Source organism: Dasypus novemcinctus, unplaced genomic scaffold (assembly GCF_030445035.2).
Source record: "Dasypus novemcinctus isolate mDasNov1 unplaced genomic scaffold, mDasNov1.1.hap2 scaffold_215, whole genome shotgun sequence".
NCBI lineage: Eukaryota > Metazoa > Chordata > Mammalia > Cingulata > Dasypodidae > Dasypus > Dasypus novemcinctus.
The window spans coordinates 141,277-164,020 of record NW_026688187.1 but is presented as its reverse complement, the minus strand read 5'-3'; the positions used below and the strand labels follow the sequence as shown (position 1 = coordinate 164,020).

Sequence of the window (22,744 nt, the reverse complement as noted above, 5' to 3'; positions counted from 1 at the left end):
CCTACATGCATTAAAAAGAACATTATGAACAAATTTTTGCCAATATTTTTGAATAAGTAGCTAAAATGGACAAAATCCTTGAAAAATGCCACTAACAAAATGACATGAGACTACAGAAAACCTAAATAATCCTGAATTTACTAAAGATATTGGCTTTGATTAAAACTTTTCAACAACAAAATGAACCAAACAGAAAATAAACAATTTTCAGACCTAGATGTCTTTCAGAGTAATTAATAGTATTGCATCAAATTAGAGAAAGATCTTGAATAAAAGGGAGAAATGGTAAAGACAAATGAGTTTATATGGCTAAGAGTCCTCAAAAAGAGTTAGAAGGTCATCAGAGGGGTCACGCTTATGCACGCCTCAGCAGGATCCCAGAGACACCAAAGTAGATACAACCTCAGGTACTGGTGCTCCTAAGGCCTACAGAGACACAGGTTCTACGATCATGGCAACTGGCTCTGGAGTTCAGTGTCTTGTCAATGGGCCCTACTCTGGAATTTGTGCTCCTGAGGGTGATGGAGTTGGACTCAGATGTGAACTTTCTACACATGCCTCTTGTGTCACTTTTACTGAACCTGTGGTTTGTATATACCCAGGAGACTTCAATCTCTGGACTGCCCATGTGCCAGCTGGTCCCTGAGCCTCAGCAGAGTTGTAACTCCTACTCTCCAGTTTGTTGGACTTGCACAGGTCAGCTAACAGGAAGGTAAAGATGGTCAACCACCACACCAGGGAACTGAGAATGCCTACAACTGCAAGCAAGAGAATCGCATCTATCAACCATATGGGATCTAAGACTCCTCTCCATATAGAGGGGGGGTGGACATCACCAACCCAGGGTCCACAGGATGGAGGAATAAAATAAGGATTAGAGTGAACTTACCAGTATTCTACTATAGAACTATGGTGACTAGTAATGGAAGAAACCGTAGCATTGATCTGGAGAAAGTGGCCATGGTAGTTGCTGAGGGCAGGGAGAGGGAAGAAGAGATGACATGTGGGGGCATTTTGGGGACGAGGAGTTGTCCTAAATAATATTGCAGGGACAGATGCTGGACATTATATATCCTGCCATAACCCACTGAATGTACTGGAATAGAGTGTAAATGACAAAGTAAGCTATAATCCATGGGGTACAACAGTGCTCCAAAATGTATTCACCAAATGCAATGAATGTGCCACAATGATAAAAGAGGATGTTGATGTGGGAGGAGAAGGGGGGGTAGGGAGTGGGATATGTGGGAACCTCTTATATTTGTTAATGTAACATTTTTTGTGATCTATGAATCTTTAAAAAAAAAGACAATTTAATAAAAAATAAAAATAAACAATACATGTCAAGAAGAAAAAAAATAGTATTGCATCAAATTAAAGTTTCCTGAATTTAACAACGATAGAGTTCTACATGTGAATGTCATTATATTTATGAAACACGTGTGGAAGTACCAAAGAAAAGGGACATGCCTCTAAGTACATTTCAAAGGGGTCAGGGAAAAACTTCCTGCAATTTGTACATATGGCAAAATGTTAAACTGTGATTCTGGATGAAGGGGATAAAGAAGCTGTTTATATGGTTCTTGTAACTTTTCTATAAATTCGTGGTCATTTAAAAATAAAAAGTTAAATTATACAGAGAAATAAAAATAATAAACACCAGAATCTTCCAGAAAAGGAAATGAAGAGAGGAAATGTTCTACCTCTTTTAAAAGGATCATGATATCAAAGAAGAGAAATTATAGACCAACTTCTCTAATGAAGAATTCATGAAGAAAATATTAGCAAATTGAATACAGAGATACATATAAATTAATATACCACCAAAAACTGTGGCTTGTCCCAGAAATGCAAGTTTACTGTAACATTTGAATATTGAATCTGCAAAATGCACCATATTAACAAAATTAAGAAAAAATCATATATCCGTCTCATTAGATGTATAAAAGGCATTTGATAAGATTGAACACCTATGTATAATAAAATCTCTTAGTATAATCGAAATAGGAGGGATCTTCCTAACTCCAGCAAAGACCACATACAAAAACCCTGGAACAAATATAAAACTTAATGGTGGAATACTGAAAAATTTTGGCCTATGGTGAAGAAGATGATAATGATATTTGCTATCACCATTGTCATTTGGCATTTTAACAAAGATCAAAATCATTAACAAGGCAAGAAGAAATGAAAAGTATAAGACTTGTAAAGGAAGAGCCACAATCACCATGGCATGCCCAACTTTTGAAGGCAGCTTTTGCACACCCTCTACTCATCTGTGCATTTCATTCAAGGGACCTCCTGAATACCACTTAGCCCTCACCTGTCTCTTACCTGAGCAGATCACAGAAGCCGTGTTTCCATGGGTACAGTCAGGGATCCCCAGGGCAGTCATAGGGCATTGCCACAAAAAGGACTCAGCCCCTGAGCAATGAAATCGGTGTTTCCAGACCCCAACATCTCCTTCCACAAAGTATGCTCCTTCTGGGGTAGAACTGGCGACTCCACAGCCGAGCTGGCGGCAAACAACATCGGCATTGGCCATGTTCCAGTGGGAGGCACAGAGTGCTCTCCAGCCTCCAGAAATATTCATCTCCACTTGTCCCTCACACTGAGAGCTGCCATTTTTCATGAGCCGCACTTCTGTGTACTCTGAAAGAAGAATACAGCGTTTCAGCAAAACCTTGTGGTTTTCTTACCCAAGAAGGTATGGGGAAGGTCAAAGTCTTGCTGAGAGCCTCACCTGAACAGACAATGTGAACTGCCCCACTGTGGTTACAAGTGCTTCCAGGGCAGGCCACTTTGGGGCAGAACCAGAGCTCCTGCTCCCACCCATTACATCGGTATCCTTCAGCCCAGACTTGACCTTCAGCCTCTCTGAAGGGCACGTCCCTCACTACAGACACAGCCTTGCCACACTGCAGCTCTGCACAGATGACCTGGGCAGTGGACAACGTGAAGTTCCTGTCAGACACTGGAGTCCAGACTCCTCCAGAATGCACTTCCACTCGCCCTGAGCAGGGTCCATCCCCTCCAGCCAGGCGCACATATCCTAAGGGAGAAAAAACAAACCCAGGGAATGGTCATCATCCTGGCTTGGCATTTGGAAGTGACATCTTACAAGCAGTGGTGTGAAAGTCTCCATTTCCACCAGGGATGGGACATCGGGAAAGGATTCAACAATTGGTATCAGAATGGGACCTCCAAGTGCTAATTTCTGAAGACAGACCCAAAAGTGATGTTCTGGGTCAGGTCAGAATAGCTGATTTCATGAGGACAGGATCTATGAATGCATAGTATTTCTTCAAGAGAAGAAATAAATTCAGGATAACTAGTTCACATTTTTTTGTTTTATTTTTTATATTTCTGATTATGAAAAATTCCAAGAATTTCTTAAGTGAAAGAACTTGTCCACAGATGAGTCTGGATATTAAGAAAAATCAGTCACATGTATGTTGCCCAGGTGGGGAAGGGAAGGGAGGGCCATACTTTGGCCATCTTTCTTGGAACTTTGAAACCCTAGGAAGGACCCACAGAGTACTTGGAGACTTCCAAACTGCAAAAGGCACAATATAGATGAAAGACATAAATAATTGAGAAAATATTTGTTGAACAAGTTTTTAACACTTTTCAATCCTCCTTTGTAGCCCCCATCCACTACTTAGCCATGCCATCCTTACCTCCCATATTTCTCATGCTTTAGATCAGAAAAACAATCTTGAAAGGCAAAGATAATGGGGGAAAAAAGAATCAAAAAGGAAAAGTAACTGCTGAAGAAGCGCAGTTGAGGTATAGTACGTAAAGTTGGGAGTGGACAATGTTTTGAAAGTGAAGGCGAGACACCACGAGAAAATATTCATGATTTGGCCCCCCAAGGAACAGGATTTGATTAGAATGAAAAGTAGCTCAATTTTTTAAGTAAAAATTTTAAAAATAAAAATCACAACAAATTTTTGCACAATTGTCTGGTTTGTTTGTATACTCATGGTTATTTATACATTACTAGTAATTTATACATTACTAGAGTTGTTTCTGGTAAAGGATGATTATTACATAGGTATATGTTAGAGGTTTGCACTAATTAACAAGCTGTACCTCAGTTCCCCTGATATGCATTTGGAAAAAGGTAACCCCCCCCCCACCATCCCCACCCACCCCCACCCCGGTGTCTGAGGGCGCAGCACTTTCCCACAGGTTAAACAAAGGAACCCTGTAGAGACAGGAGTAAAGGGAGATAGAGATCTTCACCATCTGCACATTAGAGGGAGATGGAGATCTTTACTACCTCTACCTGCATATCAGAGGGAAAGGGAAACCTTCATGTTTACATATTGGAGGAAATGAAGAAACCCTTTAAAGCCCTACAGATCAAAAGAAACATTTGCTCCTGCAGCATTCCAAGAGAACATAAACCCCCTAATCATTATCAAGAAAATTTTCTCACCGCCAAAACTTCCTATTGGTCCCTGCACCTCACTCGGACCCTGAGCCCCCTCCCACTATCATTCCCCTGCCTAAGAATGTACTGTATAAATTCAAGTTCCCCCTTTCCAAGAGTGGGCTGAAGTCTGTTCTTCAGACCCCCTCCATTGGGAGCGCTTCTCAATAAATTCTTTGCTTAATGGTCAGTCAGTCTCCATGTCCCAGGAAGCGCTGTATTTTCTCCAACAATATGTAAACTTTGAAGATGTATGATAACACAATTTCAGAAAGAATGTTCTAAAAGAATTAAAATCTGCTATTAAGAAGAGGAAAGAACAAAAACACCCCAGGAATTAAGGAATTCCTTGAACACCTATATAAGAATTATGAAGAAAATTAAAATACAACAAAGGTTGAGAAAGAAGATGATCTGCTTGTCCCTCATTATTTATCCATCTCCATCTCCCCAGAGATGCTCAGGTTGGGATCCTTAGCTTGGACTGGTTGCAAGGTTAGTCATAAGCTTCTCATTCTAATCAAACCACTTTTAGCATAAGAGGTTCCTAGTTTATATATTAATCCTACTAAATTACAAGCTCAGAAAAAAACAAGAAACATTTCTTGTGAGCTATTTTCCTTAGTCTGATATATATTAGATATTCAAATATATGATGAATAATCAATAAGGTCTTGTACACATCAAGATAGAACCCTCTGAAGCAGCACTATGAAGTATTTCTACAAGAATCCTATCATTCTTTCTATGGATGCAAAGTCTATGAATATATTTGGAGCCTAGAAAAATCTATCAACTACTCCAACTCAGAATTTCTCCTGATGGCCTGTTTTCATAGTGCAACAAAGCAACTCCATGTTGCAGATTTCAAGAAGGAATGAGCAACACCATTCTGCCAGAGTCCGGAGCCATGGGTCCAGAGAATGGAACCTCAAGCCACAGAAGATTATTCCAAGGCCTTGAAAGCTATTGGAAGTTACCCTGATGATTTTTGAAGTTGCTTGAGATCAACAACTCCTTTCTTCATTCCACTTTCTTCTCCTTGAAATGGGAATATCTATAGCAGTTATACTATGTTTGTCCCATCATTGTATCTTAGAAACTGATAGCTTGTTTTCTAGTTTCCACAGATGGAGAGAAATTTTGCTCCAAGATGAGTCATACCCAGAATCTCTCCTATACTTGATTTAAATGATTTAGGTGATGAAATTTAGGACTTTTCAGTTTATGGTATTTAGATGAGATTTTGTACTGTAGGCTGATGTTGTAATGAACTGAGACTTTTGGGGAGATGGGGATGAGATTAATTTATTTTACACATGGTATAGATTTGAATCCTTGAGGACCAGAGGGCAGGCTTTAGTAGACCTGAAAAACACCAGGTCCAAATCTTTGGAACCTGTAACTGTTACCTTATTTGGAAAAGAGGTCTTTGTAAATGTGATTTAACTCAAGGGTCTTGAGATGGAGCAATTATCAAGGCTGGCCCTAACTGTAATCCAAATGTCCTTAGAAGAAAGACACAGGGAGATTTGAGACACCAAAGAAAAGGTGACGCAGAAGAGTAGAGCGAGATTTGAAAATGCTGGCCTTGAAGATTAGAGTGATGAGGCCACAAAACCAAAGATGTCAACAGCTACCAGATGTTAGAAAGAACATGGGAATAGGTTCTCCCCTAGAATTTCTGTAGGGAGCATGACTTTTCCAGCACCGTGATTTCAACCAAGTGATATTCATTTCACTTCTAGCCTCTAGAACTCTGACAGAATAACTTTCTGTTGTTTAAATCCACCAAGTTTGTTGTAATTTGTCATAATAGCCACAGGAAACTAAAGTTCCTAGTGCAGCTTACTGGTACCAGAGTGGGATATAAAGACCTAGTTCCCCAAGATCTGGGGAGTGTGATAAAATCACCATCACTGCTTTGATCAGCTACTTCAGATGACTGGGGTCCTGGCTCTGAGGCAGCCATTGTTCCAATCCTCCCTGAGGCAAAAACAGCAGAAAAGTTTTAGAGACAGTACCCTTCCTCAAAACTGGAAAACAGTTAAGGGCTGTGTTAACTAGGCAAGTGCTGAGTCAAGAAAACATAGTTTCAAAATCCATACAAGAAGCCCCTGGCACCTTTGCCTGCCCCTCCTATACCTCCTCACAGCAAGGTGTGAAGCCAGCCCCCATTCTCTTTGTGAGTCCTAGCCTTGTTCTGACTGGGAAAACTGACCTAGGAAACTCCCCTCAGGCTCTATCCCCACCAGAATTTTCCCTCCAGAGAAAAGTGGGGGGGAGGGGGGGACCGTAAAACACAGTAAGAAACAAGTCTAACAGCCTGGGGCAAAGGCTTCCCTGTTTTAAGTCCTACAATAGAGCAACCAGGAGATGGAGGAGGTCTATTTTTAGGGAGTAAAAGGGGCTTTCAAATTCCTGTAAAGAGGGGAATGCCTGAGGCTACGAGCAAGCACAAGGCCAGGCCAAGACACAGGCTCAGAAACAACAGGAAAAAACCTGCACTTTGCATTTACCTTGGACTGATCTTCTTGAAAGGAGGGCTGAACTCTAAAGGAGAACACCTGCCAACATGAAGCCAATTTGCAAGACTGTAAAAGATTTTTTTTGCATGGGTTTGTTGGGTTTTGTTAGCTCCAGGCACTCAAGGAAATCTCTGGCATTATACATAGGATACAAACTCAAGAAACAGACCACTGAGGAACTAAATCCCACAGTTAACTCTTTAAAAAATTAAAATGTACACTGTGCAAAAAAGATTATAAGACAAATAAAAAGGAAATTATAGCCCATACAAAGGAAAAGAATAAAAATCCAAAAAACATCAGTGAAGAAGACCAGATTATGGACATACCAGACAAAGACTTTTGAAAAATGATCCTTGATTTGCTCAAAGACACAAAGGAAAATAGCTAAAGGATATCGGGAAAACAGTGGATGAACAATATGAAAATCTCAATAAAGAGATAGAAATTTTAAAAAGGAACCAAGCAACTACTAGAGTTGAAGACCTCAAGAACTGGAAAGAATTCCCTAGAGAGTTTCTTTTTTTTTTAAAGATTTATTTATTTATTTCTCTCCCCTTCCCCCCCACCCCAGTTGTCTGTTCTCTGTGTCTGTTAGCTGCGTCTTCTTTGTCCGCTTCTGTTGTTGTCAGCGGCACGGGAATCTGTGTCATCTTGTTGTGTCGGCTCTCCGTTTGTGCGGCACCATTCCTGGGCAGGCTGCACTTTCTTTCGCGCTGGGCAGCTTTCCTTACGGGGCGCACTCCTTGCACGTGGGGCTGCGCCATGTGGGGGACACCCCTGCATGGCACGGCACTCCTTGCACACATCAGCACTGTGCATGGGCCAACTCCACACGGGTCAGGAGGCCCGGGGTTTGAACCGCAGACCTCCCATGTGGTAGACGGACGCCCTAACCACAGGGCCAAGTCCGCCGCCCCCTAGAGGGTTTCAATAGCAGATTGGAGGTGGAAGAAGAAGGAAATAGTGAACATGAAGACAAGACAATTGAATTTAATAAGGCTCAGAAGCAGAAAGAAAAAAGAATTGCAAAAAGCAAAAACAGCCTGAGATACCTGTGGGACACCATCAAACAGAACAATATACACAATACTGGAGCCCTGAAAGGAGAAAAAAGAAAAGGGGGTAGAGGGGATATTCAAAGATGTAGTGGCAGAAAAATTCCCAAACATAGTAAGAGATATGAGTATGCACACCCAAAAAGTCCAATGAAACCCAAACAGGATAAACTTGAAGAAAAATATGCCCAGACTCATAGTAGTCGAAATGACAAATGCAAAAAACAAGGAGAGAGTTCTGAAAGCTGCAAGAAAATAGCAATGTGTTATGTGCAAAGGAGTCCCAATAAGGTTAAGTGCCAATTTCTCATCAGAAAACATGGACACAAGAGGCAGTGACATGAAACACTTAAAGTGCTGAAAGAAAACAATTTCTAACAAAGAATTTTCTCTCAGTGAGACTGTCTTTCAAAAATAAAGAAATTAATACATTACCAGAAAAACAAAAGCAGGGGTAGTATGTCATCACTAGACCTGCTCTACAGGCAATGCTAACTGAGAGGAAGGACACTAGACAGTGGATCAAAGACACAAATAAATTAAGGCCTCTGGTAAAAATGATCATATGAGTAACTAGAAATGCCAGTACTATTGTATTGCAATTTTTAGTATGTAACTCCACTTTTTACTTCATACAGTTTCCCTATAAATAGTAAAGGTAAATCTATTATTTGGAAAATACAGTGTATAAAGATATAATTTGTAATAAGTACAACAAAAAGTGTGGGGAGAGAGGGGTATAAGAAGAGTACACGTGTATGCTAGTGAAATTAGGTTGATATCAAATCAAATATGATTGTTATAGATTTATGTGTTAAATTTTAACCCATACTAATCACAAAGAAAATATATGAAAAATATATTCAGAAAAAAATAAAAATGGGTTCAAAATGGTACAATACCAAAAAATCAAATAAATATGAAAGTAGGCATTACCAGAAGAATTGAGGGTCAAAAATGTATGACTTACAAAACCCATGTAGAAAGTAGCAGAAGAAACTTCTGCATTATCAGTAATTACTTTAAATGTAAATGGATTAAACTGTCCAGTCAAAAAGAAGCAACTGGCAGAATTAATAATAAAAAGCCTGACCCAAGTGCATGCTATTTATAAGACACTCACATTAAATTCAAAGATATAAGTAGGTTGAAAGTGAAAGGATGGGAAAAAGTAGACCACACAAACAGTAACCAAAAAAGACCTGGGGTAGCTATACTAATATGAAATAAAGTAGACTTTAAGTCAAAAGCTATTATAAGGGACAAAGTTATCAATTCAACAAGAAGACATAACAATTACAAATATATAGGTACCTAACAGCAGAGCCTCAGTATATATAAAGCATACATTGACAGATTTGATGGGTAAAATAGATGCACTACATTAATAGGGAACTTCAGTATGCCATTTTCAATATGGATAGAACATCAAGACAGAAGATCAATAAGGAAATAGAAGACTTGAATAATACTCTAAACCAATTCAACCTAAAAGACATTTGTAGAATACATCACCCAGCAGCAGCAGAATACACATTCTTCTCCATGCACATGGACCATTCTCCAAGATAAATCATATGTTAAGTCACAAAACAAATCTCAATAAATTCAAAAATGTTGAAATCATGCAATGCATCTTCTCTGATCACATGGAAAGAAGCTAGAATCAACAGCAATGGCAGCAATGGAAAATTCACAAATATATGGAAATGAAACAATGTTCTTTTTTTTTTTAACATTTATTTAATTTATTTCTCTCCCCTTCACCACTGTTGTCTGCTCTCTGTGTCCATTCACTGTGTTCTTCTGCATCCACTTGCATTATCCCGCAGCACTGGGAAACTGCGTCTCTTTTTTGTTGTGTAATCTTGCTGCGTCAGCTCTCTGTGTGTACAGTGCCACTCCTGGGTGGGCTACACTTTTTTCACACAGGGTGGCTCTCCTTGTGGGGCACACTCCTTGCACATGGGGCATTCCTATGCAGGGATGCCCTTGCACGGCACGGCACTCCTTGCATGCAGCAGCGTTGCGTGTGGGCTCACTTACCACATGAGTCAGGAGGCCCTGGGGATCGAACCCTGGGCCCTCCATATGGTAGGGGGATGCTCTATCAGCTGAGCCATGTCCACTTCCCACAATGTACTCTTAAACAACCAATGTGTCAAAAAAGAAATCACAAGGAAAATTAGGAAATATCTTAAGGTAAATGAAAATGAAAACTCTACATACCAAAAGTTATGGGATAAAACAAAAGCAGTGCTGATAAAGAAATATATGGCACTAAATGCTTACATGAAAAAGAAGGAGTTTATTTTCTTGCACACGTGTGGAAACCTTTGCTCTGTAGAGGAGTGGGAGTGAGTGTGCAGACAGTAGGTGTGAATGTCCACAGACATTTATCAATAGATAGGCATTTTTTCCTACTGTGTGAAGTAAACAAACAAGGGTCCAGCTCAGGTAAAAAGAAAAAATGCCTTACAGCCAGCATCTCTGCTCCAGAGGAGAAGTGTTCTGACTCCATGTGAACTCAACAGCCCCACCAGTGTGTTGTGCTGCTGAAGAATGCCAGTGCTTTACCAGAGCAACCACAGTTATGCCTCAGCACAACTTCTGGAGGCGTATTGCTAACAAGATTGTTTAAGTCTATTCTTGTTCCACCCTGCATTAGAATTCCAGAAAATCAAAGTATTGTAGATCTGACTGAGGCAGCTGTAAAAGTGAGAACGTCAAAAAGTCAGGTTATGAAGTAACATCATCAACATGGTGACATTAAGATAACCCCTGGAGACATGGAGCTGCCCTGGATGGTGCTTCAGGGGCAATCACCGGACATTGTAAATCCTCACAGGGCCCACTGGATGGAATGGGGGAGAGTATGGGCCATGATGTGGACCATTGACCATGAGGTGCAGAGGTGCCCAGAGATGTACTTACCAAATGCAATGGATGTGTCATGATGATGGGAATGAGTGTTGCTGGGGGGGGAGAGGTGGGGTGGGGGTGGTGGGGTTGAATGGGACCTCATATATATATTTTTTTAATGTAATATTATTACAAAGTCAATAAAAAGAAAAAGAAAAAACAAAGAAAAAAAAAAAAAGATAACCCCTGGAAAAGTCTTCCCTAAAAATAAGCTAATAAAAGGACAGTGAAAAATTGCAACTAAAAGCAATAGTACTTAAATGAGAAAAAGTATCCAGAGGAATAAAACAGAACATATATTTGGCATAATTCCAAATGTTGATAAAATTTTTCATAGGTCATAAAGATAACATTAGAAATAGGTAGGAAAAAAGATGTATTGTTCAATAATGACTATAGCAACTAATCGATTTAGAAAAATAGAAGTTAGATTCCTCTCTCACGTGTTATCCCAAAATAAATTCTAACTAAATTAAAGTTATAAAATGAAAATGAATAATGAATTCTCAAAGAAAATTGTGTAAATGTTTCTATAATATTAAAGTGGAGGAGAGATTTTTCAAGTGTTCAGAAAAAAATGGAACCATAAAATATAAGATGGGTATTTTTTATTATGTTGAAATTTAAAACTTCTTTATCAGTGTAATAGTCAGCCAAAGGGGTGCTGATGCAAAATACTGAAATTGGTTGGTTTTTATAAAGGGTATTTGTTTGGGGTAGGAGCTTACAGATGTCAGGCCTTAAAGCATAAGTCACTTCCTTCACCAAAGTCTATTTTCACATGTTGGAGCAAGATGGCTGCTGACATCTGTGAGGGTTTAGGCTTCCTGGGTTCCTCTCTTCCAGGGTCTTGCTTCTCTTTGGGTTCTGGGTTCCTCTCTTCCTGGGGCTTGCTTCTGTTTCCTCTGTGAGCTTACTTACCAAGGCTCCAGCTTAAGGCTTCAGCATCAAACTCCAACATAAAAACTCCAACATCAAAAACACTCAACTCTGTCCCTTGCCATGCCTTTTATCTGTGAGTCCCCACCCACCAAGGGGTAGGAACTCAATGCCCTAATGACATGGCCCAATCAAAGCCCTAATCATAAATTAGTCACACCCAGGTATAGACCAGATTACAAACATAATCCAATATCTATTTTTGGAATTCATAATACAGAAAAATATTGTAAAACTGCTAGAAAATCGCAAACTGGTAACTGAAACTATATGACAGAAGATAAATGTTTTATATATTATGAAAATTCACAAATCTTAAGAAAAATATGAACTCATGAGAAATAATCTATGCAAAAAAATTAATTGGCAAATATACATATGAAAAAGTTTTCGTACCTCCCTATGCTCAAAACCTACAATCTAAAATAAAATTTCATTATTTCTCTATCAAAATGCAACAACAGGGAAGCAGCTGTGGTTCAATCATTTGGGCTCCCATCTACCACATGGGAGACCCTGGGTTTGTGTCCCAGGGCCTCCTTGTGAAGGCAGGTTCACCTGCATGCTGCTGAGAGCTTCCAGCCTGGGCACTGCCGCTGGCCTGAGAGCTCCACAGAGAGCCGACTCAGCAAGGTGACACAACAAAAAAGGGGAAAGAAGCAAAGACACAGAAAAGTGCACAGGAAATGGACACAGAGAGCAGACAGCAAGCAAGAAGCTGCAAGGAGGGGGGGGGGGATAAAAAAATGCAACAACAGAGCCACAAAGAGATCAAGTAATTTCACAAGGTTACATAGCTGGAGGAATTTGTTTTCCAGAATGTGTGCTAACCTCTATGCAATGGAGGACATGGAGGTTCCTCCATCTAAGTTTTCTTTACAGCCAATTTTAAATGCTATAATATCTGTTTTCTTTTATGCCAAAATATTTTGAGGCAATAAGAGGAAAAAACAATCTATGAAAAAACATAATCAAGATGTCTAAGATGAACAATTTTAGGAAAGGACGGGCCTCAGCAAAATCACTTTACCTCATTTTCTGGCAATCACTCTCTCTCTACTAATAAAATTATATAGAAAAATTCTAGGCCCCCTTAACATAGCCTGTGCATAAATTCAAAATTGTTTCCAAGTGTACCTAGTCTCTAGAAATCCAAATAACTAATATAGGCCCTACAGTCTTTGAATGTTCAGAAAGAATTTAAGATTGAATGTGTATTCAAGGTTTCCTCCAGACGGAATGTGGAGGATATGCTAATTCAAGCTCACCTGAAATGTGGGGGATATGCTAATTCAAGCTCACCTGAAATGTGGGGGATATGCTAATTCAAGCTCACCTGAAATGTGGGGGATATGCTAATTCAAGCTCACCTGAAATGAGGGGGATATGCTAATTCAAGCTCACCTGAAATGTGGAGGGTACTTTAATTAAAAACCTATCTAGTACTGAGACAAACACTTAACTAACAAGGAAAGTTGTTTTCTTTCAAAAGGGCACCATTTAACTCCCAACACATATCTTTTCTGTATAAAAGGGAACCCAAAATTCTATTTGGGGCTCTATTTTTATTAGGGCAGGAGTCCGCCGAGTCTGGCCGGTCGAAATAAATCAACTTCCTTCTCAGAGTTCTCGTGTCCTGGCCTTCGATAGCACGTACACCCGACTTCTCTACAACACCCTCAGAGTCCAAAAATAAAAACAATAAAATAAAAACTCATGTCCTCTGGAGTTTTCTCTTTATCTTTTGAAATTTGAAATCTCCACCAAGATAGCTGACAAAGATAACCAATCAAGCCCCTACTTCATTACCTTTGACCCAATATAAAATAATGCCCTAAAGTTGCCCCTGTAAGATGGATAAACCCTGATCTGATCAACAGAAGTCAAGCTCATTTCCTTTCTACATCTAAAAAAATCCTTTGCCATCCCTGGAACATCAATGCTACTTCCATTGTGGCATCTTTTGCTGTAGCAAAACTTTAGGGTCCTAAATAAAATGCTGCCATCTGCAAATTCAACTCTGATCTGTCTTTCACACTACAAAGCGTGTTTCTGATGGGACTGTCAATCATGGAAAATCATTCCTTTCCAGACGCAGGGGAGAAAGAGAGATGATAATAATTGATGATTCTCTGAAGTCCCTAAAACCAGTTCTACTCATGGACTTTTCCAATAAATGACCTTCCTGCAATGAACTGGGTTTTGTCCACTTGGCTACCACCACCTTTCCAAGAAAAAAAAAGTAACACCATTGCCATATGCAGCAACCCCAAATATTTTTACTTTATTACAAAAAATAATATCCAGTTATATCTCTATCACTTTGTTTTAAAACTTGCTAAAGCCTTCTCTAGTATCTCTTTAGGCAAATCAAGCCAGCCTGCATTCACCTTTATGTGAAAAGGCCAACAGTAGATTTTTCAGTGCTTTCCCAAGGCTGTGTGCCTGACTCAATCATCTATCCTGGCCTGGTGACCAAAAAAAAAAAAAAAAAAAAATGTGGCTGCATGAAAAACCTGTAGCTATAACCCTATTTCTTTATATTGATAAAATTATGTTAACCAATAATTCTTTTTACAGATTTAAAAGAAGCATCAGAAACAATAGCATCGTATTGTAAAAACCTAAAACAGGCAAAGAATTGGGACAAGCTATAAAGTCCAAGCTGCTCTGTCAAATTCTTAAATGGTGTTTAGTTGGATAAAACAAAAACTATTACCTTCTGCTATAATTTATAAAGTACAATGTTTTCTCACATTAACAGAGTTTGTAATATGGCTGGAATACTAAAAACTCTTTATCCCTCATTTAGCTCAAATATTAAAACCCTTGTATGTTAATCAGGAAAAGTTCATGAAAATAAAAGAATGTCCAGCAGGCTGCTTTAAAAAAAAAAAATCAGAGAGGGCATTAACACAAGCTTAAGCAGGAAGGTGTTGAGCTCTAATTTACCTTGTAAAGTAAATATAACCAGCACCAACATTAGCTTCAAGTAAAGCTTGTGGCAGAGGCAACATTCTAAACAAATACCCTTTGGATTATAATCACAATTGTAAAATGAACCAACTTACAATATAGCCCCTTAATTAAAGTAAATATTTTAGGAAAACTGTGTGCAGCATACCACGCCCCGTTACAAGTAAAAGACTTAACCCATTAGTGTCCAATCACACTTAAAACTACCACTTCTATGTATAGGTGGTTTGCAGATAGAAAAAACAAGACAAAAACAATAAGCTGTCATGAATCACCCTCTTCAGAAAAGAAATTTGTGGGAAAACATCTGAAATGCCTGCCAACTCCTCTAACACTCCTCTCAAGACTGTTAAAGCAAGTACCCTCATGAAGGTACAGAACCATATCATTGAAACCCAAGAAGCAGCAGAGTGGCTCTGCAAGAAACGGACATCATAACTTCTGAACCCTGTAGCAGCACTACCAGCTGCTTGTTGCTCACCAACAGTTAATGGACATCTCCCATGAATATTCATCGTGCTCATTCCAACAGCTAAACATCAGTCCCCTTCCACTCTCAAAAGGGACAAGGTATGCTTTCACTACTACAAATACTACACCAAAACTTTTGTAACCAGCCAACTACAATTTGCTGCCTAAAAAGATTTAATTACCCTATATAAAATGCCAGCCACCCTACAACCCAAAATGAAAAGTAATAATAATTTGTTGTTGCCTATGCCTCAAACTATACAAACTGGGAAAAATAAAGTCATTTTAATCATACTATGCAGCCTTACTGGATGGGAATCTTAAGACCATGAAAAACAAAAGTTGCCCAAACATTTCTATGAAGCCACAGTTAATAATCTGAAGTCTCCTATTCCTGCTAAAACTCTATGTATGTCTATAATGGTTAGGCTATTGTGTCAAATCCGTCAGGTATTGTGCCCAGCTGTTTGGTCAAGCAAGCACTGGGCTAAATGCAATACAAGGGCACTTATGGACTTTAGTCACCATTGATTACTGCAGTGGTAAATCATAGACAGCTGATTACAACTGCATCAATCAGGGAGATTGCCATCGGTAATGAGTGACACTTTATCCAATCAGTTGAATGTCTTAAAAGGGGATGTGATTCCACCATTGAGTGAGAATTTCCCAGCACATTTTTGGACAGCCATCATCTCCCAGAACTCATCAAGGACCCTCACTGGACTTTCATTGGAGCCTGTTTGCAGCCTGCCTGTGGAACCTGGACTTGTGCATCCCCACAGTCATGTGGGAGACTCATAAATTGCATACTATTGACAGATATCTCTTGTTGATTCTGTTTCCCTAGAGAACCCTGACTAATGCAGCTTGATACCAGCGTGGTTCTTGAGGAACAGAGTCTTAAACATGAGGTGTCTGAGGTGGTTCTGGGAGTTTTGCAATTGGCTTTCTACTCTGATTTGACTCAAGGTACTGGCAACTCCCTTTCCAATAACAAAGAAGCTGCTAACAGTCCATGGCACAAACTGGCAATTGAGATACACCAAATGTCATCACTGGATTCCCCTACTTCCATGCTTATAAGAAGCAAGGATCTGGGTGAGAGTGTTTTCAACACCTTCACAGTTCTGTGGAGTCAAACAAATAATGTTGGATGGCTCCTCCTAGATACTCTGGATACTGTTACAAAAGAAAGAGATGAGTTTTTGTCTTCAAATTTGAAACTTAAACACCACTTGAATGATGTGAAAGTTTCTATGTGCGCACTGAAAGAAAATCTTGTCTCCTGCTCAAAATATCTGAGAACCAAACTCAGACTCTCATTATACAAGTACCAGAGTTACAAAGGAAACTAAAATCTCAACCCCACAGGGTTTCTGCAGTTAAAGTGAAGGCATTGACAAGAAAAGAGTGGAATCCAGAGAACTGGGAGGGAAACATAAGGGATGGTGATAATATTGGTGGAGACATTGGAACCCTGAATTCTGCTGAGACTTTACCCGATAAACTTGCAATGGCCTGCCCTATCCAGACCAAACCTTGTCAGTCTTGTATCATCCAGCATCCAGCCTGCCCCAAGGAGTCTCAAAACTTCCAGCCCTGAGGTGGGTACCAGTCAAACTGAAGCCTACCCTGCCTAGCTTCTGGCCTGCCCCAGGGAGTCTAGACCTCCTCCCAGCCCTGAGGCATGTAACAGCCAAACCCCAGCATGAACTGCTGAGCCTCCAGTCTGCCCTGATGAAACTGCCTTCCAACCCCTGCCTGAAGAGGTTAATCCTGTCTCATCAGAAGAAAATGCAAGGGAATGCCCTGAGGTCAGTAGCTTGCAAGGCATTTCTAATCCTTCTCCTTACCCACCCCCACCACCTCTCTTGTCTTTGAGACTTATTACTAGACTAAAATCACAATAAGCCTCCAAAGGTGAAATACAAAGTGTGACCCATGAGGAGGTAAGGTATACTCAGAAAGATCTGCATGAGTATTCTGACTTATATAGACAGAAGTCAGGGGAATATGTTTGGGGATGGATACTAAGGGTATGGGATAATGGTGGAAGGAATATAAAGTTGGATCAGGCTTAATTTATTGATATGGGGCCAATGAATTCAATGCTGTAGCTCAAGGGGTTAGAAAGGGCTCTCACAGTTTGTTTGGGTGGCTCACTAAACATGGACCAGTAGATGGCCTAGCATGCCTGAGGCTAAGATGTCCAATTTGCCCTGGTATACAGTAGAAGAGGGAATTCAAAGGCTTAGGGACATTGGAAGGCTACAGTGGATTTACCATTTGAGAGCTGCCCATCCACCCCAGAAATGTCCAGAGGACACACCTTTAACCAGGACTGTGAGGAATAAATTTGTAAGACTAACTCCATCTTCCCTGAAGAGCTCTGTGTTTGCTCTTCTCTGTAGTTCAGATATTACTGTAGGGAGGGCTATGATGGAATTAGAATCCTTAAACATTATGGGGATGATCGGATGTGGATGTCGGTCTGTCAAAAGTCAAGTACTAGCAGTTAATCACCAAAGTCAAGATGGGCATGGCTATGCAATGAAAGGCAGATTCAAAAAAGCACTCAAAATAGTCTGAGTCACATAGAGTTATGGTGTTGGCTTAATACACCATGGGGTACTTAGAAGTGAAATACATGAGCAGTCTACTAAATTTCTTCTGGATCTGTATAAACAGAAGAGTTCTAGGTTGAATGAACAATACCCTCACTCAAATTACAGATGCAGAGAATCATGACCCCTTAATCAATTCCCAGACTTGAGACCATTTATAGACACAGAGGCCCTTGAATGAGGAGGAGGTCAGTCCTACTTGGGAAGAATCCTGTTAAACTGCCCAAAATTTATACTGTCCATCTTCCTCTCACCTTTCCCCGAGGAAATCTACAGCCTTTTACCAGAGTAACTGTGCATTGCAGAAAAGGAAATGATCAGACATTTCTGGGATTATTAGACACTGGCTCAGAAGTGACATTAATTACAGGAGACCCAAAATATCACTGTGGTCCACCAGTCACAGTAGGGGCTTATGGAGGTCAGATGATTAATGAAGTTTTAGCTCAGGTCTGTCTCACAGTTGGTCCAGTGGGTCCCTGGACCCATTCTGTGTTTATTTCCCCAGTTCCAGAATGCATAATTAGAATAGACATATTCTATAACTGACAGAATCCCCACATTGGATCCCTGAATTGTGGAGTGAGGGCTATTATGGTTGGAAAGGCCAAGTGGAAGCTTCTATAACTGCCCCTACCTAGCAAACAAAAAGCAATACCAGATTCCTGGAGGAATTGCAGAAATTAGTGCCACCATCAATGATTTGAAGGATGCAGGGATGGTGATTCCCACCACATCTCCATCCATCTTTCCTATTTGGCCTGTGCAGAAAACAGATGGATCTTGGGGGATGACAGTAGATTATCATAAACTTAACCAGGTGGTGATTCCAATCACAGCTGCTGTCCCAGATGTGGTATCATTGCTTGAGCAAATCAGCACATCCCCTTGTACCTGGTATGCAGCTGTTGATTTGACAAATGCTTTTTTCTCAATTGCTATTAGTAAGGACCACCAGAAACAGTTTACTTTCAGCTGGCAAGGCCAGCAATATACCTTCACCGTCCTGCCTCAGGGGTATAGCGACTCTCCAGCTCAATATCATAATATTGTCTGCAGGGATCTTGATCATCTCTTCCCCCCAACAAGACATTACGCTGGTTCATTATATTGATGATATCATGTTGATAGGACCTAGTGAGCAAGAAGTAGCAAAGACTCTAGACTTATCAGTAAGGCATTTGTGTGAGAGAGGATGGGCGATAAATCCAACTAAAATACAAGCTCCTTCCACTTCAATGAAATTTCTAGGTGTCCAATGGTGTGGGGCATGTTGAGATATCCCTTCTAAAGTGAAGGATAAGCTGTTGCATCTGGCCCCTCCTACCACCAAAAAAGAGGCACAATGCTTAGTTGGTCTCTTTGGATTTTGGAGCCAACATATGCTTCATTTGGGTGTGCTACTCTGGTCCATTTACTGGGTGACCAGTTTTGATTGGGGACCAGAACAAGAAGAGACTCTGCATCAGGTCCAGGCTACTGTGCAAGCTGCACTACCACTTGAGCCATAGGATCCAGTAGATCCAATGGTGCTGGAAGATTCAGTGGCAAATAGAGATGTTGTCTGCTGTCTTTGGCAGACCCCTATAGGCGAATCACAATGCAGACCCTTATGATTTTGGAGCAAAGCCCTGCCTTCCTCTGAAGATAACTACTCCCCTTTTGAGAAACAGTTTTTGGCCTGCTACTGGGCCTTAGTAGAGACTGACACTTAACCATGAGCCATCAAGTTACCATGAGACCTGAGTTCACTATCATGAGCTGGGTATTGTCTGACCCACCAAACCATAGAGCTGGGTAGGTACAGCAGTACTCCATGATAAAGTGGAAGTGGTATATATGAGATATGGCTCGAGCAGTTCCTGAAGGCATAAGTAAGTTACATGAGGAAGTAGCCCAAACGCCCATGGTCACCACTCTTGCCATGTTACCTTCTTTTTCCCAGACCACAGCTTTGGCCTCTTGGGGAGTCCCTTACAATCAGTTGACTGGGGAAGAGAAAACTCAGGCCTGGTTTACAGATGGTTCTGCATGATATGCAGGTAGAACCCAAAAGTGGACAGCTACAGCACCACAGCCCTTTTCTGGGACTTCCTCGAAGGACAGTGGTGAGGGCAAATCATCCCAGTAGGCAGAACTTCAAGCAATACACCTGGTTGTTCATTTTGCTTGGAAGAAGAAATGACCAGAGGTGCATTTGTACATTGATTCATGGGCTGTTGCCAAAGGTTTGGCTGTATTGTCAGGGAATTTGAAGGAACACAATTGGAAAATTGGTGACAAAGAGGTCTGGGGAAGAGGTATGTGGATAGACCTTTTTGAGTGGGCAAAAAACATGAAAATATTTGTGTCCCACATGAATGCTCACCAGAGGGTAACTTCAGCCAAGGAAGATTTTAATAATCAAGTGGATAAGATGACCCATTCTGTGGCTAATGCTTATATATGTACACAAAATGAATTTGACTCCTATCATTGCCTAATGGGCTCATGAACAAAGTGACCATGGAGGTACGGATGGAGGTTATGCATGGGCTCAGGAACATGGACTTCCCCTTACCAAGGCTGACTTGACAACAGCCATTGCTGAGTGCCCAATCTGCCAGCAGCAAAGACCCACACTCAGCCCCTGATATGGCACCATTCCTCGAGGTGACCAGCCTGCTACCTGGTTGCAGGTTGACTACCCTGAGCCACTTCCACTATGGAAGGAACAGCAATTTGTTTTAACTGGAATAGACATATACTCTGGATATGGGTATTTCCTGCACACAATGCTTCTTTCAAAACTACCATCCGTGGGCTTACTGAATGTCTTATCTGCCACCATAGCATCCCACACAGCATTGCTTCTGATCAAGGAACCCATTTCACAGCAAATGATGTGCAGGAATAGGCACTTGCCCATGGAATTCACTGGTCTTACCACGTTCCCCATCACCCTGAAGCATCTGGATTGATAGAAGAGTGGAATGGCCTTTTGAAGACTCACTTACAGTGCCAACTAGGTGGCAATACCTTGCAGGGCCAGGGCAATGTTCTCCAGGAGGCTGTGTATGCTCTAAATCAGCATCCACTCTGCGGTGCTGTTTCACCCATAATCAGAATGCATAAGTCCAGGAATCAAGGGGTGCAAATGGGAGTAGCACCACTCACAATTACCCCCAGTGACCCAGTAGGAAAATTTTTGCTTCCTGTCCCTGCAACCTCAAACTCTACTGCTCTACAGGTTTTAGTCCCAAAAGGAAGAGTACTGTCACCAGGGAACACAATGATTCCATTGAACTGGAAGTTAAAATTGCCACCTGGCCGCTTTGGGCTACTCTTACCTCTGAATCAACAGTCAAAGAAGGGAATTACTGTACTGACTGGGGTGATCAATCCTGACTATTAAGGGGAAATAGGACTGCACCTACATAATGGGTAAAGAAGAGTTTGCCTGGAATACAGGAGATCCTCTAAGGCATCTCCTAGTACTGCCATGTCCTATGATTAAAGTCAATGGAAAATTGCAACAACCCAATCCAAGCAGGACTAACAATGGCTCAAAATCTTAAGGAATGAAAGTTTGGGTCACCCCACCAGGCAAAGAACCACGGCCAGCTGAAGTGCTTGCTGAGAGTAATGGAAACATGGAATGGGTAGTGGAAGAAGACAGTGATAAATATGAACTTTGACCACATGACCAGGTACAGAAACAAGGACCATAATGGCCATGAATCTTTTTTCCTTGTTTCATTATGATAATGATTATATATGTACACAAAATGAATTTGTCTTCTTCCCCAAACTTTTCCCTTATCATATAACAAATTGTATCCATTCCATGAGGATGTCAAGTTTAAGAGTGAATATTCCTCAAGAACTTGTACCCTATTCTGTATGGAATTAATGCATTTCTGGTTGTATGCAGGAGAGTTGAATATTGTTAGGCGGAAATATATATATATGCATGTCTGTTATTATTTTTACTTAGAGACTAAGTATGGTTTAAGGTAATGTGTATGGTTGCTGAGTTGACAAGGGGTGTACTGTGATGGTTAGGCTATTGTGTCAAATTGGCCAGGTAATTGTGCGCAGCTGTTTGGTCAAGCAAGCACTGGGCTAAATGTAATACAAGGGCATTTATGGACTTTAATCACTGTTGACTTTACTGCAGTGGTAAATCATAGACAGCTGATTACAACTGCATCAATCAGGGAGATTGCCATCGGTAATGAGTGACACTTTATCCAATCAGTTGAATGCCTTAAAAGGGAAAGTGATTCCCCATTGAGTGAGAATTTCTCAGCACATTTTCGGACAGCCAACATCTCCCAGAACTCATCAAGGACCCTCACTGGACTTTCATTGGAGCCCCTGTTTGCAGCCTGCCTGTGGAACCTGGACTTGTGCATCCCCACAGTCACATAAGAGGCTCTGGTTGATTCTGTTTCCCTAGAGAAGAACCCTGACTAATACAATGTGTATGTAAACTATTGGTTTCTTTTCCTTCCCCCTCCCCAATCCTGCTGTTTTTGCTGTCTGTGTCCATTTGCTGTATGATCTTCTGTGTCTATTTCTCTTTTTGTCTTCTCTTGTTTTCTCCTCTAGGATACACTGGGATTTAATCCTGGGCACGTATGATATGGAAAGAGGTTCCCTGTCACTTATGCCACCTTAGTTCCTGGTTTCTGTATGTCTCACCTTGATGCTCCCCTTCATCTCTCTTTTTACTGTGTCATCATCTTGCTGCACGGCTCGCCACATGGGCACTGGCCATGCAGGCCTGGCTCACCGCATAGG

The 22,744-nt window shown here is 40.8% G+C and overlaps 1 protein-coding gene across 1 annotated transcript in view; it reads right to left on the bottom strand.

Annotated features, from left to right (window-relative positions):
• The window catches only part of LOC131277645 (antigen WC1.1-like), a 67,429-nt gene that overhangs the window by 16,691 nt on the left and 27,994 nt on the right, over positions 1-22,744 (bottom strand). The window contains exons 3-4 of the mRNA XM_058292684.1: positions 2,744-3,052; positions 2,335-2,652 (exon numbers count right to left, since the gene is read on the bottom strand). Coding sequence (XP_058148667.1) covers positions 2,335-2,652; positions 2,744-3,052 — 627 coding nt within the window. The remainder of the gene's footprint in view (positions 1-2,334; positions 2,653-2,743; positions 3,053-22,744) is intronic.